The sequence below is a fragment of the Ischnura elegans genome, chromosome 3 (genome assembly GCF_921293095.1).
Source record: "Ischnura elegans chromosome 3, ioIscEleg1.1, whole genome shotgun sequence".
Lineage (NCBI taxonomy): Eukaryota > Metazoa > Arthropoda > Insecta > Odonata > Coenagrionidae > Ischnura > Ischnura elegans.
Genome location: NC_060248.1, coordinates 92,717,210 through 92,736,536, shown reverse-complemented (window position 1 = coordinate 92,736,536; position 19,327 = coordinate 92,717,210). Strand labels below are relative to the sequence as shown.

General features: G+C 39.6%; 1 protein-coding gene across 1 annotated transcript in view; it reads left to right on the top strand.

Moving 5' to 3' along the window:
- The window catches only part of LOC124156142 (cytospin-A-like), a 526,115-nt gene that overhangs the window by 166,779 nt on the left and 340,009 nt on the right, over positions 1–19,327 (top strand). Inside the window, exon 2 of the mRNA XM_046530489.1 lies at positions 14,459–14,805. Within this exon, the coding sequence (XP_046386445.1) occupies positions 14,474–14,805 (332 nt within the window). The 5' untranslated portion in view covers positions 14,459–14,473. The remainder of the gene's footprint in view (positions 1–14,458; positions 14,806–19,327) is intronic.

The following is a 19,327-nucleotide window of genomic DNA, read 5'->3' as shown; positions in this document are numbered from 1 at the left end:
TAGCGATCAGAGTTCAGTATTCGATCGAAAATCGTTTAGGGCGATTGAATAGGCTCGAGAACAAAGCGACTTCGACGGGGTCGACCTTCGTCGGATCAAGGCGAGCCCTACCTCACTGCCGAACACTTGAGTCATTGGCCACGCCGCCATCCTATACCGCGACGAGGCAATAAATCAATTTGCTTCTCCGCGGGGCCGAATATCTCGCGGACGGGACGAGCTGGCTCTGGCGCAAACACCGCCGACCCTTGACGGTGAGAACATCGGCGACGGTTCTCGCGCGTCACGCTTCCCCGAGAGACTGTGACAGATGCGGACCCGAATCTGAAGGTCAACAAAAAGAAGCCAAAAAAGGAGAAGGAATTGATTAAGGGGACAAAAGTATTTGTGTGATTGGAAGGGCGCTGGCAGAAGAGAAATGCTTTTAAACCAGTGGCTCACAAGCGGTTTAACATGCTCAGGGTAAAAACAAGAGTGCTCGAGGTGCCTACGAAGTAAACAAATGCTGAGGCTAAAACGGTAACCCGGAGCTCAGTGATATTATGGGAGGTGTAAGTGATAAGCAATTGAAATACTGATGGGTGTTATTTAAATACGCGAAGAATGATGGAGATAAAATGGATCGTCCGAGTAAGTAATGAGGAAGAACCAAGAAGGGTGGGAGAGAATAGAAGTCTTATAAAAACCTAAGGAGAATACGGGACAACTTAGTTGGCCACATTTCGGGACATGATGGCCTGATGAAAACAATTTTAAAAGGACAGGTGGAAGGGAAGAAGGGCAAGGGACGGCCCCGAATGAGTTACATAGGGCAGGTTTTAAAGGATGTGAAATGGAAGGAATGCGTCACTATGAAAAGGCTAGTGGAATGGAGAGCTGCGTTAAACCAATCTTCGGATTGTTGACTTATGACGGGGATTTGAATACCAATGGTTCTACTTCTCCTCAAGTGTTAACTTGGATGTACCTGTTTTAGTTTTATTGTGATAAATGTTTTACGCGATTACCTTAGAATTTGGCTGTGGGTAATATTCTGAGAAGTAGGTAGAACTTTATAATATGATAATAGTGTGAGCGGAAATCCCGTACTTGATTTAATCTAAGGCGAGATGGTTCGCTGTCTTTTAAGGATTGAAAGTACTCTTATAAATCCTAATTATTAGCATCTAATGGCATGATCTCATTTTTCTTCCGATTAAGAAAATATTTTTGTGGGTCCTAATTCCGTCTCAGAGGAGAGATTCCTATAAACCCTAGTATATTTAATTTTTGTTTGGACTTTCGGATGTATTGTAGCGGATGAATTCCTGCTGACTCTAGATGGTAAATCTACGTAAGAGTTATGGTCATACGGCAAACCCGAGTGACTAAGATTAGTTACGATATTTTCGAGAGTATCGCGTATTAATTACCGCATTCAGAGTTTTCATGGTAAATCTGATTTAGCCTTTTCCACGGTCGTGCAATGTAGAATGTGTCTCTGCCCGTCTTAGCCTTGTTATGCAAAGGATTGAACCATTAAGTGAACGAGTAGTAGTAAATCGGCGGCGCACTTAAGCGAATTTCATCTCGTAGCCCGTCGTATTTTTTGTTGAATATACTATTTTGGTTCTATCTGGGCGAAGTCTGTAAACTCCTTAAGGCTTGGTCACACGATGCGTTAACCCGTACGAATTAATGTCTAAATGTATGAACGCGTGAATGAACACGAAAATGCATCGTGTAACCACCGAACTCGCACGGATGCACGACAGAAACTGAACCTGTTCTAATTTGATTCATGCATTCGTAAATGTTCCATTCCGGACCACAAAAATCCTTCACGCAAACAGACCTAAACTCGTACGGGTTAATGTACCGTGTAACCAGGGTTTTAGACAAGAAATCCTATCGATGCGCAGTTTTGTGTCTCAGCCTTACCAAATAGAGACGGAGTGAGTGTAGATTTTGGTCATTCCTAGTCCTTCACGCTGCCCCACCTTAACCGTCCGTGTCTTTTTGCATATGACGACCCTGAGGATTTATTTACTGCATCGATTATTTACGCGGCCGTGAAATGCAATCTCTTCTCAGCTCGGTCCAAAATCCCCGGAAATGTGGGCGCGAGGAGTGGAAGGCGACGGGAATGCATAATGTGACGGACGTGAAGCAAGGCGGACTGGCTCGGAGGGAGAAGGAGAATCCGTGAAGTCAAACAGTCGCCGATGGCCGATTTCCACAAATGGAAATGCGGAGACTCCGAAAACAGAGGGTTGAGTGGAAGAGGCGAGAGAGAGACAAAATGGCCTATCAATCCTCCACGAATTCTATAACAAAAAAAGGAAGTTCGACACTTCGAAGGAGCGCCTGATAATTTTTTTTTCACGTTTCGACAGAGATATAAATACCACCACGCACTGGCTCTAGAAGCTATTGATTTCCTGTTCACGGGAAGGTCAAAAATACTCTTATATGATCTTTGGTAAAAACAACAATTCACAGGTTTGTAAGCTGCGTTGTGTTAGAGTTTGTGCTTTTTACGCGAGATTTATTTGTTTATTCCTGTCCCATCGATATTGGCCTTTTACATTGTTTTTTGAAATGAACAATTATTTGTACGCTCTTTGGTGTCAGGAGAAAGCTTCCCCGCCACTAACGAGACCGGCGAGTAGGTAAATGTACGGGTATTAGCATGAAAAGGGACCCTATCCTCTTCAGTATTCATCTGCGTCGAATTGATTTCTGAATATTCACTCACTCAGCGATTCAACCTAGATGTTTGTTAAGGTGAGGGTAGAACTCACCCCAGACTTTGCAACTGGCCTTTCGATTTCACAATTCCGAGGTAGGTGCCTATCCCTTTCCCTGGTCCATCTCGAGCTTCAATGATTCAGTGTCCGGACCCCAATGAAAAAATTGCCATGGCATGGTATAAGAACGTATAAAAATTTGAAACAGGTTTATACAATTTTTTCATAGGGGGAGGCTACACCTGATATTTGAACCCCAGGACCTTTCGGTCAGTTGCCAACGCTACTCTACCCAATCAGCAACCCCGCTCCACTTTCTTCTTAACTTCAATGACATTGAATGTGTCGTGGTGGCCCTGACGCAAGATTCAGTGGGCACATTGTTTCATTAGCTTGTCTTTGGATCTCTTATTGCTCGGGATGTGACCGAGGATTTATCAAGTATTTGGATTTGAAGCAAGCTATTCCATTAGGACGCAAATTTGTCGGAGAAAGATGTAAAATTAAGTATTTTTAACCAGCTTCTGGAGGGTACCCTTGTTTCATGAAAAGTATAAATCTCTTTGAAACGAAGGAAGTCAATAATTGTGCATCTTCGCCAGGGGTCCAGGTTTTCGCCTATCACTGGGACTTTTCACGAAATGTTTCCCCAGGCACTGTGAAAATTATCCGCAATTTTAACGTCGGGACGATTAGAGATTTACTATCAGACCAGGAAACGAGAGAGGAGGAAAACAGGAGGTAGAAAAAAATTAAGAAGCTGGCTTTCTATTAAGGTACAAATGGGCCCGAGATAGGTATAAAATGTATCATTTTGTAGTAGCGACAAAAGGGTACCCTAATTTGACAAAAAATCTCCTCGAAACGAAGGAAGTCAATGATTGCGCTTACTCGGTGCATTTTAACCAGTGGATTAGCAATTATGCATATTATTGGGCCTTTTCGCTAAGTATTTCTACCAGCACTGTGAAAATTATCCGCAACTTAAACGTTGGGAGGATTAGAGATTTATAATCAAACCAGGAAGCGTGAGTGAAAGAAAAATAGTAGGTGGAAAAAACGAACAAAGGAGCTGGGGATGAATAATTTAAAATGGGGTGGTCGGGGGAGAAACGTGACTGAGGAACGACCGAGTTCGGGATCTTAGTTCTTCTCTCTCCTCCTCCGTATTTTCCTCTCCTCTCCCTTCCGCGTCTTCTCCCGTCCCAGACTCCCCCTCAAGGACCTCGGTGACAAATCTCACCCTTCATGGTGTCCGCCAGTCAACCTTACGAAGTCGCCCACGTCCAAGAGGTGAAAAAAATACAGAGACAGTTCGTACTTCCATCCGCAAGTCGGATTGTAGCCTTTAAAAATTCCACCGGCACCAAGGACAATGTTGCTGACTCAATTTGGCCGCGGAGTAGTTTTATTTTTAAGTAATATCCAGATAAATCTGCAGAGTTCCGAGAAAATATTTGTATCTTCAGTGGAGCGCGTATTAAAATTCTTTGATGCTCTCTTTTTTTGTCTCCTTCGTATCAATATATCATTGATCGCTCTTTTTAGTCCTTTACTATCAATTATTTCGCAATCGGACTTGCTGTCGGATTTGATTTATAGAGGTATAAAGAGTACAAAGTGCTCGTAATTCTTCCGAAGCTTCCATTCAGAACGCGGTTTTAGTGAAGTAACTTTAAGCGAAATAAAGTGGTGGCCTACTGTGTAAAGTGATTGGCTACTAATCGAAGTGTCATCTAAATGTGTGCGGGAAAGTATAAGTTCGTGATGAAATAAGTAAGATTTTTACGAAAAACTGCTTGAAATTGGCAAGATCGCATTGTACCAACCTTGCAAAACGAAAACTAATACACCGGATTCGCCTAAATTACGCAAGTAGGTACGTTTGCATTATGTTGAGGAACAAAAGTGCACTCAAATTTCATTCGTAATTATGTTTTCTTTTGTTTAATTTTTTTGGCGTCTCTTTTGCGTAAATAATAGGTAGCCAGAATACATCACTTGACTTCATCCGATTCCGCTAACTACCTTAATTATATATTTTTGTTAATATTTTTTAACATAATTAATTTTTATTTTTCTTAATATAATTATATGTGTGTATTCGCATTCAGGGATGGATAGAGGGAAGGGTTTTTATAACTCAAGTGCCAATATTTCTTCAACTTTTTACTTTCATACGTTATACGAGAGAACGTGATCGAGTTATGACGGGAGGTGGAGGAAGATATAATTAATTATAATCGTGTACGCCCCTTCGGTCGGAATGACCGCTTCGACAGGTGATTCGAGCGCGTGACACCCACTTTGTCGTCGATTCGAGACAGTCGCGATTTTGCCATTCGACACGCCACCGTCTTCGCGAATGCAGGTGTTCCTGCGCGTGGGGGACACGTATTTTTTTTACGCCTGCGTTCGCGAATTAAGATGTGGAAATTGCTAAGTGAAAAGTCTCATTTGTAGCGTATCTCAGGTATTAACCCGATTCACGTAGGTCGCTTGATAGGTATCCGTGAAAATACGCTCACTCCGGAAATCGTGGTCGTCACGGGTCTTCCCCAGACTCTTGAATTGCGGGAATGTCTTAAGAGGACGCATAGCTCTCGCTCAATCGATATTTTTCCGTGAGGGAGAAACATGCGCTATCGCCTTGAAATTTTCAGGGTATTTTGAATACCCATCTTCCCCCGTCAACAATTTATTGTATCAAATATTTGAAATTTTGACCTCAATATATTCTAAAACGTATATTTATGCGAGATGTAGGGGCAATTCCATTTGTGACGGCATCACCTTTAGAGAAAACTATGCCATAGGGCATTTCGATAAAATTGTAAAATTAAAAAAAATGCAGAACTGCTAATTGTACATTTATAAAGGTGATGTTCATATACAGAAACAGAATTAATTATCGAAATACCTTCTAAATATGCCCAAAATTGACATGTGACGGAAGTACTGCCAGGTCGACCTCCTAAGTGTAATGATATCAAACACCTTGAAAACTCTGTGGAACGAAGTATAATTTGAAAACTTTTAATAAGGCTCAGAATAATTTTTCAAATACCGATTTCATAAAACTCAATCATGTAGCTATTGATTTATCAAGATAAAATATTTCCAGCCTAAATTTTAATTTGAGATAAAAAGTTGACATTTTCATGGAAATGCCCCTAGACAAATTGTCTTGGGTCTAATCAATCTGGTAGAACAGTGCATACATTGTCAGTAGTTTAGTAATTAAATGTTAGGGAATAATTTGTGCAATGCTATAATTATATTTTATCTTCAAGTTCCCGACTCCCTAGAAAGGTCTTAATGGTATTTTACTTTGTCAAATAATTTAATGATAAAAATTAGTTCAGCTTGTTAAGGCATTTTTCTGTATCCAATGGTTAACGTGGGAGATACCAGCTATGAATATGACCCGATGCGTTTCGCTACATATGGAGCAATGACTGACTGTAAGTGGATACCTCCATGGAGTAACTTCTACTGAGTCAATCTCTATTATTTTCATGGATCATGTTTCATTAATGAAAGCCTGTATGGGAAGCCATCGCCCTGGAAAACAGACTTAATTATTCAGACCCATTCCTCGAAAAAATATGACTTAATACTAGCAGACTAACACACACGTGTGTATGTGCCGTGCCTTAGTTTTTTTTATTATTTATTTTAATTATTTCACGAACACTATTCTCTCTTCCTTTCCTCAAAATCTTGGCTCATACTTTCTATTCTTCTCCCATTATGATTATTTGTGGTCATTTCAGTAGATCTTAACGTATTTTATCTTCATTGAGGGGATAATGTTTATTAAATAAAAGTAATCAATAGGTAATCAGTGTCTTATAATTGCAATCAATGTATTATAATATTTTACTGTGTTACATCCAAGCCGTACCTCAAATCTGTGAAAATCCCATGAAGTGGAATCATTTGAATGCTCGGTCGCCTTCACCGTGGCTCAACCACTAACCTAATCACCTGGAAGCTACAATTAAATCGATAATTGATCAGGCATCCAAAGTTATGCTGAGCAAACAATTTTGTCGGGCAACCGGTTTTGAGCGTCAAAGAGACGGCAGTCTTTCTAATGGCCGCCTCATCAGAACCGGTCGGGCGTCGATAAGATCTCTGTCTGGGTGAAATTTCATCGAAGAGACGGAATTTTTCTTCCATAAATTACGCCGGCTCCCGATATATCAAAACCTAAAAGCATGACGGGGGTGTTGCTCAGTGAACGCAAATAGACCGTGGGGCTTGAAATCGAACATTGACGGTGAGAATATTAATTTTCTCGTCGTGGTGGGGTCCTTACACCTGTGTATGCGTCAGCCAACCAGTGGGAAATTCATACCAACCAGTCGCTTCTTCCATCTTATATTTAAGGGAGAGGCTCACTAGTAATGGAAAATGGTCTCAAAGGATTGATTGAAAATGGTCGTCTGAATTCATCATGTCAGGGTTATAGATAATGAGAGGCCTCTTAATTAATTTTTGTGCATTGAACCTTGTTATCATCTGTCCTGTCCCAAGCAATAAACCGAAGAGGGGATGGGAGCTTTTCCATCCACCGAGCTGTGTCCATATTTCTTAAGAATAATTGGTGGGACCATACTTCTCAGAGAGTAAATTCCATGTTTTTTGACGTTTGCATTAAAAAGTTGGCTCTTGGGCACATAGTGGGGACCGCAGGCGTTTTTTTTTTAATTTTTGCTGACCTCACGGTAGACTTAGAAAATAACCGCGCGTGTGTTAAAAATTCAAATTTCATGTCTCATTTTTTTTTTAAAGAATGTTATCTTGCCGTAGAACAAAGCCATTGCATCGAATTTCCATTCACAAGCGCAAAGGGCGTGTTATTGGAAAAAAATATTTGAATTTTTGTATGAAGTCACTACATGTGTATGCTGTAAATATTTTATAGCTTTTATCAACCTTTTCACTTGATGTTGTATAATTTTAGTTATGATGATGCTTAGTAAATAAGCAAAACCGTTGGCGCAAGGAATTAAAGAACAATTGGTGTCGTCCAACCCTGCCCAGGAATGACCTAATAAATTGTATTATTCCGTAGCTGTCTTGATTCTCTATTATCCCATTCATTCTCTAATTTTATAATATGACTGTTATTTTCTTCCCTTGTCTTCTTTCGCGATTCACGATTGGAGTTGAGAATACTTAGTTGCCGTGATTTCCCAATTTTTTTCATTTTATTCAAGTAAATCATAATGATCTAAGTTCTTGGAGTTTAGGCCAAATGATGCATAAGTGATTTGCCTACGTTTCGGTTTATTTTAATCCATCATCAGGGCTTTAAATTAAAAAAATATTGTACAATGATGATACATAAATAAAAGGTTACCAGCAATATTTTTACAATGATATAATCAAAAATAAAATAAAAAAGGGAAGACACAAGAATTTTGACACACCTTATTTTCACAGGATTGTTTATTTATAGTAGCTATGTTATTACCCAACGTAGTTACCATCAATTTCCATTAATTAAATAGACATAAAGTTTACTTAGATTCTCAATGTCTGATCTTTTATTACAATTGTTATTGGTTTTAGATATATTGATTGGTTTTCAAGTACATCTTCATTGAACCTGGGACTCTGTAGTCTCGTCTAAAGTTCTACAATCTGCTAATTTAGGGGTAATATTTCATTGACCGGCTTTAACCCTTGCCAACCGATTTTCTAGGTACTATGCCAAAAGTGCCGAGGCATTTTTGCTGATTTTGCAGTAGGCTAGGGAAGAAAATTAGGTCTCAAAAACAAGTAGAGGTATATATGTTCAAAAACTTTAAGAAATCTTTATTATATGTGGTTTCACCTTTTTATTATATTATTTGACGATTTTTTGGAATATAAGTTAATTTTTATAATTTTAATAAAACAGTTAATGTTAAAATAAAATTAATACTGACTATTGAATTATTAGTGAACTATCAGCATCTAAGAGAGGCATGGCTTTTCGCGAGAGATAGGAGGAGCGCGATAACGCTCCCCGGCACTCTAGGGGTTAAGTTTGCAGTTATGACTGTGTACCACGGCTTTTTTCCACCTTTGTACCTCCCCCAACTTCCTGAATCACCGTTACGACGGACATCTTCGGTGCCAATGAAAGCGAAAATATCATCAACCCGCTTCAAGTCGCTTCCCACTTGGTTTCCCTCCGTTCCCACGAAGTCGGCGCACCCCGCCATCAAATTAGCATCTCCCGAGAATATCTCACCGTGTGCGCTCGAAATGGACGACGTGGATAAATTTTCTTTTTATTTTACGACCGCGGAGACGTCTGAGGTCATTTCTCTTGCAAAACGTGATTTCTTTTGTGCTCGCCCCGGAATAATGGCGAATCTCTTTTCCACCCCGTCGAGACGACCTCGTTCGTTCTCTCCCGAGGAAGTGAGGGATGGGGGGGATCTCGCTAAGTACACAACGCGATGGCCCTCGAGGGCGTCGTCGTCTCAACAGGTGCACTGCGATGAATGGGGAGAGGAGGGCGCGACAGTCAGTTGACTCGATCCGACAAAGGGCGCACTCTCTCAATGGACGCAATCAACGTTTTGTTGGGTGCACGCGGAGGCCGCGGCGGGAGAAAATGCAAGGTCCGTGGACGCGGATCAGTTCATTAAGTTTCTTCGAAATGGGAAGGCGACCAAAGGCGTGGGTGACATAACGGGTGGCTTGGCTGCATGAATAATTATGAGAGATACCCAAATAATCATTCCATAGCACGTGAGGAAAAGAAGTGGGGATCTTGACATCTAGGAGAATTGGCGCGTTCTGAAATTGACGCTTTACTGTGAATTGCGGCAGAGTTAGAGAAATTTAAAGGCCTGTATTTTTTCGTATTTGTATCTATTGGTGCAATATTTTACGGGCTGCGAATGTCGTTTTTCCCTTATAGAAAATATAAAAGAACGTGCCGTCATCGGCTTCCACGCTCGGGAACAAGTTTGAAATGGCAAGATTCGACATTTCGTGTTGGTTTTCATGAGCCTCATTGGCTGATTATGACGATAGCATTAGTTTTCTTGTTATCTATTTCGATTGAAATATTTTTCGGTCTATGAAATTAATAGTCGCGAAAAAATAAAACTGATATATAATTATAAACGTTCCTGTTTCCATTTCCCACGTCAGTTCGAAAGTAATGGTTTCATTTTGGCCTCGGCTTTCGGTCATTTTGAAGCCATTATGTGGGCTCTAATATGTGTTTTCTCCGAGGTTTCTTACACCTTGGTTGTGAAACTATGTCGGAAATGTCATATACGCGCGCTTGTAGGTCTCATTTTCACCTCTATCGATTGTCGCTTGCGAATCTCCAATAGCCACGTGGACGGCCGACCGTTGTCAGGACATTAGCGCGTTGTTTGCCCGACCGTTTGTCGTCTTTCGCCAAATACCATATGTGTTGAAAGGGAGGAGCCCCTGTTCAGCGCGATCCCGGTCAATTAGTGCGCTATGCCACCGGGGGAGTTGGAGCGTTCTCCGCGGCCGCGTGCAAGCCGTGGTGGGTCTTTCTAAGTGGGGAACGTGTTTGCTTATCTTCTCGGCAGTGGCTGTGAGTGTAGACATTCTGGTGGTCCTGTTTCGACTGTTAACGCCCCCTTCCATCTAGCGTATCGGTTATTGGTCCGAAGTTAAAATAATTACATTCCAGGTCTTTTTTCTTTCTCTTGCCCTCAAATTTTTAATTTTTTAGCGACTCGGGGTATAGGTCTAAAAATGAAATGCAAAATTTTTGGCCAACTTTGCGATACATTTTTCATATTTATATAGCTTCTTCAGGGCTATGACGGACTATGATTATATTAAATTGATCCATGGAGTATGAAAGATTATTACAATGATTTTTACAATAAATAAATACAAACTAAAAAGAATTCAAATGTAATCATATTAACTCGTAGCCCTGAAGAAAATATAAAAAAATATATCGAAGCTTTGGCCAAAATGTTTGCACATTATTCTTAGATCCATACTCCGAGACGCTAATTAACATTAAAAATAATATTTATAACTTCCTCCGCAAAGGCACGTATTGGAATAGTTAAATCATCTTCAAGAGACTTGATTCTCTATGGTTTCTACTTTACGCAGGTGCCTGTATTCTAGAATTTTTATTATTTTTCCCTGTTGTGTATGGCTAATTTTACATTTTACTTGGGTATTCGACATCCATTCGCAGTTTAATGTTCGGCTTAGAATATTCCCAAATCTTTCTAAATTATCTCACGGTACACATTTGCAATAAATGTGTACCGTGAGATAACCTTACGTTATATTGTGTTCATGGTCCTAGGTTCCTAAGTGATTCTAAATGATCACTTCGTTATTACTATATCAAAGTGTGAAATGTCTTATCCGTCATCGAGAACTTAAAATACTTTCTTTCTATGATAAAGTTCAATTTCTCTTATGTTTTGGCCTTGGTATTTGAAATTAGGTTAGTAGCTCTAATTTTTATTTTTTCCCACTCTTTATATTCTGACCTCCTGCCTATACGTGCTTTCCTGGAATATATGTTCATGAACGCAGGAACATGTACTTTGATCCGTTGATAATCTTTTTTTTTATAAATTAGCGTGTTCGCCAGGGCCTTGATTTTCAATGTCGAGACGGATAACGCGCCAGACAGCATACATGAAATCCGATTACATGCAGGATTCCACCGTGGACAGATACCTCCGTTGAGGTTAATGTTGCGATCGCTTACTAGCCAAGCTGAAATATTGTTTATACCACTTCAATTTTTCTTTTCTTCCGATAAAATTTTCCTCCTTATACCCGTTTAGTATGTCGAGGATGAGTTCTTGATTATTTATGTCACAGGAACCTCTTTCCTGAGATTCAAAATTTATATCGTTTAATCTTTTGCTGACGTCAGGAACAATTGCAGAAAATGTTTGTCCTTAAGCCATTGTTATTATCTTTTTTCTGTGGTATAAATATTTTCCTAGTCTTGTTGGATTAAAATATATTCCATAATTTGACTACATTTCGATTGGTGGAGCAGGGCGAAAATTTCGAAAGCTTATGTTTCCGCTCTACTTGGCGTGAATGTTTGAGGCGTTGATTTGTAAGGGTGAACAGTGAATGAAAAATCGATCAATCATGATTCGCTGGTATGGAGCGACGACTCTTATCAATCATCAAGTTTTTGGTATCCGGGGAAAGGCTCCTACCCACCCTCGTCAATGTTAATGACTAAGATTTCCCTGGCCTTTGGAGGCCCAGGAAATCCCAGGATATTAAAAATGTATTTTACCCGTATGGACAAATGTGTACAAATTCCCAAAATGTGTATTAAGCTTTAAGTTGATGGATCTGTCGCCTTACCAGTATAATAGACTTAAGAACAGTTGATGTTAACTGGGGAAATGACGGAGGGAACTGGAAACATGCTAGCATTTCCGCTTCCCGGGGTAATTACGTGAAATTGTCGTTTATGAACACATGTAATCATTACAATAATTTTTTTCCGAGAAGCGTTATGATTTTTCTGAAATTTACATGTCCTAAATTGTAGTTTATAATTTTACTATTCATTATTATGACTAGCCACTTAAAAATTGTTTGCTATGGTATCGCTGAACAGTGTGACCGTTCCTGAGGGCTAATTTCGAAACGATTCAGTCTCTCTTTGTTTCGGTGTTGAGAGGTTTAACTTAACAAAGATATCAAAGAGATTGAATGATTTTTCATCTATGATGAATTTATAATAAGCTTTAGCTTATCCGTGCGTGTTCTTTCTGAAATTATTGCTACAGGTCCGTATTTTCTTTCCTAAATTCCTTTGTATGAAATGATAAAGTATGAATCTTAAATATATGTCGTGATGAAAGCGGTAAAACTATCTACTGTGGCCATACTTAAGTTTGGTCAACCTGCTCTATTCGGTTTCGCTAATTGCTTTGAGTACTTGAGGCTTACCTTATTACTGGCTATGACGAAACTCATTGAAAATTTGTTCGAAACATATCGAAAAAACCTTATGTAATTTATATTATATGTTACCAAATTAATTTTGGTTTAATCCTTGATATATTTTGAAAATGCAACATTTCATTGGAATCTGTTTGTTTATTTGGATTTTTTTTGTTACCATCCTGATTTTTGTATGAAAATCTATCGATTTTTTTCTGCCATGGAGTCTACGGGGCATTACATTAATTACAATTCATTGTTGTTAAAACAGTTATTATAATTAAAACGAAAAAAATTATAACTCCGAAAAATCTTCAGGTGTGAGGTGAAACATATTTTATCAAGTTAAAGACGAAGCATTGCCTAAAAAAATATTTTAAATCTAGAAAGAGATTTTTAGTACCCATGGGTCCTCACTTTATATGGTGCATCTAATATACTGTGTTTGAGCCGAATTCCTTTAAGGTATATCAAGTCAATTTAATTTCGAAACTTTAAAAACCCTTATATTCCGGGATGGCCTCCTCTATCGGGGTTTTTGCTGTTGAGATTTCTGAACCATTTTTATTTTCTTTTCCGCCCTTGCTTGAAGTGGGTGAGTGGTGATAAAGTCTCTACCGGTCCTTTTCCTAAGTGATACGGTGATTGCTACCGTCTCACATACCCTATCTTACTTGGATTTCATCAGTATCGTATGCCGCGAAAATGCTAGATCCATCAACGTGATTGGTCTCTCCATTTCTTCTCAACGTTATTTCAAATGAAAATTTTGCTATGTTTCTTTGTATCTGTTGTTAATACGTAATTCATATTTTTCACTTACGTAGTTCAATGCTTTTTAAAATGTTCGGAATTTTTCCTTTGAACACGTATAATATCTCTGGTTTTTACAATGGCTTTTCATTTAATGAAAAGTCGATATTTTAGGTTATCTTCTAGGTTTACGTATTATATTAAGTCTGAGGCTCTTGATGATTATGTCTCTCTAAAAATGCAATGATGCATTTTTATTCTAGGCCACTGCAACTAATTGGGCGAATTTGACGAAGTGGTTTTCTAATTGTTTAAGAAAAAACGAAGTGTTGCGTTCACGCACGTTGGGAGGACTCCAGTAATCCAGGGCAACGGCTATAATGTAATATGATAATTTTTATTATAAATTGCTAATCAGCGCGAAAAAATATAATCATGGGAATAAATTATTACTTTACTCCCTTTAGCTCGTTCTTCCATGTACTACGATATCATATTACTATCATGGTTACTCCCTTATTCCACCATTTTGTTATTCGTTCAGTTAGAATGCACGAAATATTTTGTGTTATATCAAATCCGGCTTGGTGCATAACTCTATTTACTATTTTTCACCCTGGTGCATTTATTTGTTATGTTATGGACTGGGAAGACATTAGGTATATACAGACATTTCAAAGAATGGTAAGTTTGTCTGTTTTTGTAATTATCGATGTGCCTGCATACTGTATAATTAATATTTTTGTTCTTATGTATTTTTCCTGAAAAATAAATATTTTTTCTAACGATATTTTTATATTCTCATACAACATGCTATCCACCTAGTGACAAATCCGCTAGATAGGTATCCCGTATTATTTTGCGATATATTGAAGACCTCTGGCCAGGCTGGTCTCTTTCAAGGTCTGGTGAGGGTCTAAAATCTTATCGTTCACCCCCGGTCGTCCTTGCATAAAGTGTTTGTGTATAGGTACTGTCTGCCGGGTTCAGTGTTCTCACGTCGTCCGTTTTCCTCCCTTTTATAGGTATCGGGGGAGAGAATGCGTGGGGGGAGGGGCCCCGTCCCCGCGCCCAAGCGTCCTGCCGTGGCCACGGCGCAGGCGCCGCTCCTCCGCCGGCTCCCCGCCTCCGCTGCCGCGCCTCATCCCCGGCACCCGCCGTCGTCGTCGTCTGCAGTGCCGCGACGCCCCAACGCCCACTCGGCGCCCGTCGCCACTAAAGCGGGAGCCGTAGCCGGGAGCGGCAGGCCCACCGCCAACCACCACCGCGACAAAGCCGCTTCCGCGAGTTGCGGTCACCCGGCGCAGCGAGAAGCAGCCGGCGACGCCTGGGAACCCATCGACGCCAAGAGCGCGGTCCACGTGAGCGTTCGGTAAGTACACGGTCTTTTCATTTTGCAGGAATGGCATCATTCTTTACTCCTCTGTTGTGCGTTTTCCCCAGTTTTATCAAACTTGATAATGGACTCAGTTGCCAAAACATCATATGAATTTAGAATGCTATTTAAAATAAGCAGGATTTGCTTAAAAAAATTGTCACTAACAGAGGGATTTTGATGGTAAGTTTCTCATCCTATGAGGCGGTCTTCTCGGAGGTGTGATGAGAACTCGTTCACCAGTTCTCTTCACTGTCGATGGTTATGTAAACACCCGTATTTTCCCGTTTCGCTTTGTCTTTAACTTCACGAGCTACTTGCGAATTTTATTTGAGAATTGATGCTCGTAATCCTTTTGGCAGATGAGTTGATGACCTTAAGAACTCCCATTGAGTCTCGCCGTTTCTTTCACGTCCTTGAGCATCGTCCTCGCGTTGTTTTGTTTACGGTTTTTCGTGCGGTTCCTCCCCTAACCGAGCGAATCCTTTTGATCAATTTAATGAATCTGAACTCTAATACTGTCACATACTTATGAAAAGTCAATGGCAACTTTCGTTTTTTCTTTAATCCGAACGCAGAACTTTTTTGTCATTACTAAATTTTGCTTCCTATTTACCTAATTTTTTAAACAAATTCCGATTCCTGGTCATAGTGAATGACTCCGTTTTATGAGATCCTTTGATAATTCTAAATGAATATTTTGTCCCTATGTTGCACTTTCCTCGATTTGATCCATTAAGGCGTCCTCGTCGTACTACAATTACAAAACTCCTAAATTTGACACGCTGTCCAGTCGATTCCATATATATTGTGTCGCCGTCACTCTCGGATCAGATTTGACGCGGTGAAATTATGTTAGGCCATTTTTTTAATTAATTTATATCAATATTTACTCATACTCTATTTACACATATTATCAATTATATTTATCCTCGAGTTACCGAGAAAGAAAGAAAAGATCAATTTGAAAAACAATAACCAGTAATTTCTAAAAATCCAAAAAAGAATCGCTGAAATTTGTTGAAGAAGGGGATAACATGACTCCATTTCTAACGACTCAGACATGCATTAAAGCATTTGGATTTTTAAGTCTCTATTTTGATTTTTCCCTTCAAAATAAGGGTTGATGCTTAAGATTTGTCTTGAATTGGTTAATCAGTGGTTTGCTACCGTAGTTTTTAGGAAACTATCGCGCTGAGAAATTATGTTCACACTGTTTCGACTTCATTTGCGCTGCTGATTTTAAAGACCGTTTTACACGTGGCGTGTACTTGCACAATCTGACGTGTGTACGAATGCGCAGTCAGTATTGCGTCGTGTAAAGAGGGTGACTTGCTGGAACACATGTGAGAATGCGTGACGTGAGATGGCAAAATATCCCGTTCTAATTTCGTTCATGCATTCGCGCAATTCCAGGCCATTTTAGAAATTAACGCAGTTCTAACCTGTGCAATTCCGTGCCCCGTGTAAAACAACCTTTATGAAATAGTGAAATACGGAAGGGGACGTGAAAAAGGAAAATGTGGTGCAGCGATCAGCCCTAGGGGACTGCATATAGGAGGTCCAATTCGATCCCATAGACGGACGATTTCTGTTGCCACTTCGGTCGCATTTCAATCGGTTTTCAAAAATGTCCGCGGCGCGGTGATGACTGCAATACGATCAACTTTTTCCAATATTTTGCAGTATGATGTTTGTCGTTTCGAGGAATAGCATTGAAAAGTAATAAATTTGATGGATCATATCATCCATGGTATACTTTCGGTTAATAAACCTAGCTATACTTTATTTCCCCGTGAAAATTTGATCACTTTGTCCGTCAGCGACACGAGTGGCGACTTTTGTAAACCCATTTAAATGCGCGGTTGGTGACGACATATTTAGAGGATTACTTGAGGATCCTCTTTTCTGATATTCGTTGATCAGCCGATGGAATGGAGTCGAATTCTGTGTTAAAGAAACTCTTGATTTGAAGGTTTTTTTCCATTGTTATAATTTAGATTCTCTTAAAGTATTGATTAAATATGACATATTGCTACTCTTCTACAGATCGCATATTGTGTCTTTCGTGGTTAATCACTCTCTTAAAACGCGTGTTATTCTACTGGAACTGTAAGGATCTAAGAAGCAGACCTCTGTTAAAATTAGCCGGTATGTTAAATATAAAAAGTTTCGGAGGTCGAATTGTGTAATTTGTGATACAGGAATGTATCGAGTGCGTGTTTTTTTAACACGCTGAACATTTAAAGAATATAGCTGAAGCTGTAAACGAGTAATTCGTCAGGGAAGAGACCGGTCGAGTCTTAGTGACGCTTACTCTTAAGACTGGCCGAGTGTGATTTCGGATGAGCTGTATTGTGAAATTAAATATGAAGCATCTCCTTCTTTATGTCGTAATTTGAGTGTTGAGTAGGTCTTTCATTTCCCACGCGATTAGTGGAGGGATTCGAGTGAAAGTCATCTCGCGAAGGGAGTTATATATTTTCAGGTGTTCGGTAGGGGAGCAGGTTTCGCGTAACGAGATATCGGAAATGCACGGGGTTATAAAGTCGAGTTTTAAAGGGAAAGTTGTATTAATAGCTTTAGATTGGCTATGGATCTTGGTACATGGAATCCGATGTTCCGATTGAGATTGTTTGTGACTGAGCTTTATATGTCCCGTCGGTAGGTTTATGGTTTTTATACGGCAGACTTTACAACCCATCATGAGGTTTCTTATCAGACGTTAAAGTTGCCTCGGCATTTTAAAACACCTTTGTGTCGATTTAAAAGAAAATGGATGAGCGGGAAAACTGCTTGGGTCTTTGGTCTACTAAGTATGAGATGCTTTCCTTTTTATGTTCTTCCCTAGCCATAGATCCATGTATATCTTCCTCTGGAATGCTTACTATCCCATACTCCTCACTATCCCATGTATTATTCTCAGTTTTCTTGTTACACAATATGAAATCAGTGAAATGAAAAAATTGATTCGGAAGTATTGAGTCGAAAATCGCTATAGAAATTACGTGCTAAACTTTGAGTTATTGCTTTATGTTTCATATTATCTGATGATATTGATGAGGCATACAGATGTTTTAATTTTTAGGTGAAAAAGTATGGTCTTGTTGGCTCTTTTTTGGCTCATTGCAACTCATATGAATTCCACCGCTTTTTACGTTACATTTTAAAAATAAGGAGTTCGCATTCGGTTATGATACACCATCGTGTTTATGCTTATGAGTAATCATATTTTTCCTGCAAGTTAAGGGCTGTGCGTTCAGCTTAGTACGGCAAACAATTTAACTCCGTGTTCAAAATAATAACAGGATGGGAAATTCAATGCAGATGTTTTTATTTGGGGCTAACGAACCTTGGCAATCACTAAAACTAGAGTTCCGGTCTTAGTTCCGCAGCATCGTAGAGCAAACTCAGCCAATTATGCTTACTGGTTTTGTGGAAAGCAATTATTGGTAGCTTATGAATGACAAATACAACTGAAAAGTTCTCCAATTTCATGAATGGGATGAAAATACATATTATGAATACATTACCTTATGACGAAGTAAAGATTGGAATACACGGTGGAAATGAAAACTCTCGGCAGAACAGCAATACAGTTTGTTATCTTTCGAGAGAACTTATGCGACGCAGTTATTGCGGTAGGTCAGGTGTCTGAAACTCAGGCCAAAAAATATATACTTGGAAAAAGTTAGTGAATCACCTTCGTAAAATTTTTATCGTCTCATTCCTGTCTTATTGTTAACCCCTATTTGAGGTCGCCGTGTATAGTCATTTTAAGCAACAACAGCGGTGATTGTTACAAACATTTTAATTAAAACATTTTCTGGTTGGTGTGATTCTAAAAGATAATCTTAAATAAAATCTTAATATTTCTCTGGGGGTATTAAATCCTTTCAAAAACAATTTTTATTTCCCATGCGTATCTGATGCATTGAATTTACTTCAGTGATTTTGGATGTCGTTATTGCTGAAACAATAATTTATCACTGCCGAAAATCGTAACTGTATTTTGCGGGCTTCATCCTTTATGGGATTACTGCCTACTTACCCTTGAATTGGCTCAACATCGCCAATGCCATGAATGTTATCCATTTCAATGTGTGCACTTTCGTATTCTCTTACGTCATGACATTCCTCGAATCCCTCTTGCTCTGCTTGACCGGAGAGGTGCCTGCTCGGTTCCAAGCGTGAACCTATTCACTTGGGGGGGCGTTCGCCTTCTCATGAGAACTCATGATCGCCTCAGGCCGTATCAATCGGACGCGATCATTATCCCGTTTTCATTTGCGTTTTGATTTACTCGCGAGAGCGGAGTACGATTTGACCATGAGCCTAAAAAAACGAGTCGATTGCGAAAGCCGCGTTCATTTTCGCATTCCGTTCGTTTTGCCGTATTCACTTCGATCGTATACGTTGAAATATATGCCCATTTTTACACCATACCATTGGTACAATTGGACAAAGCATCTACCCGGACCAATGACGTCACCATGTTTACATTCGCTCCCGTGGGTTC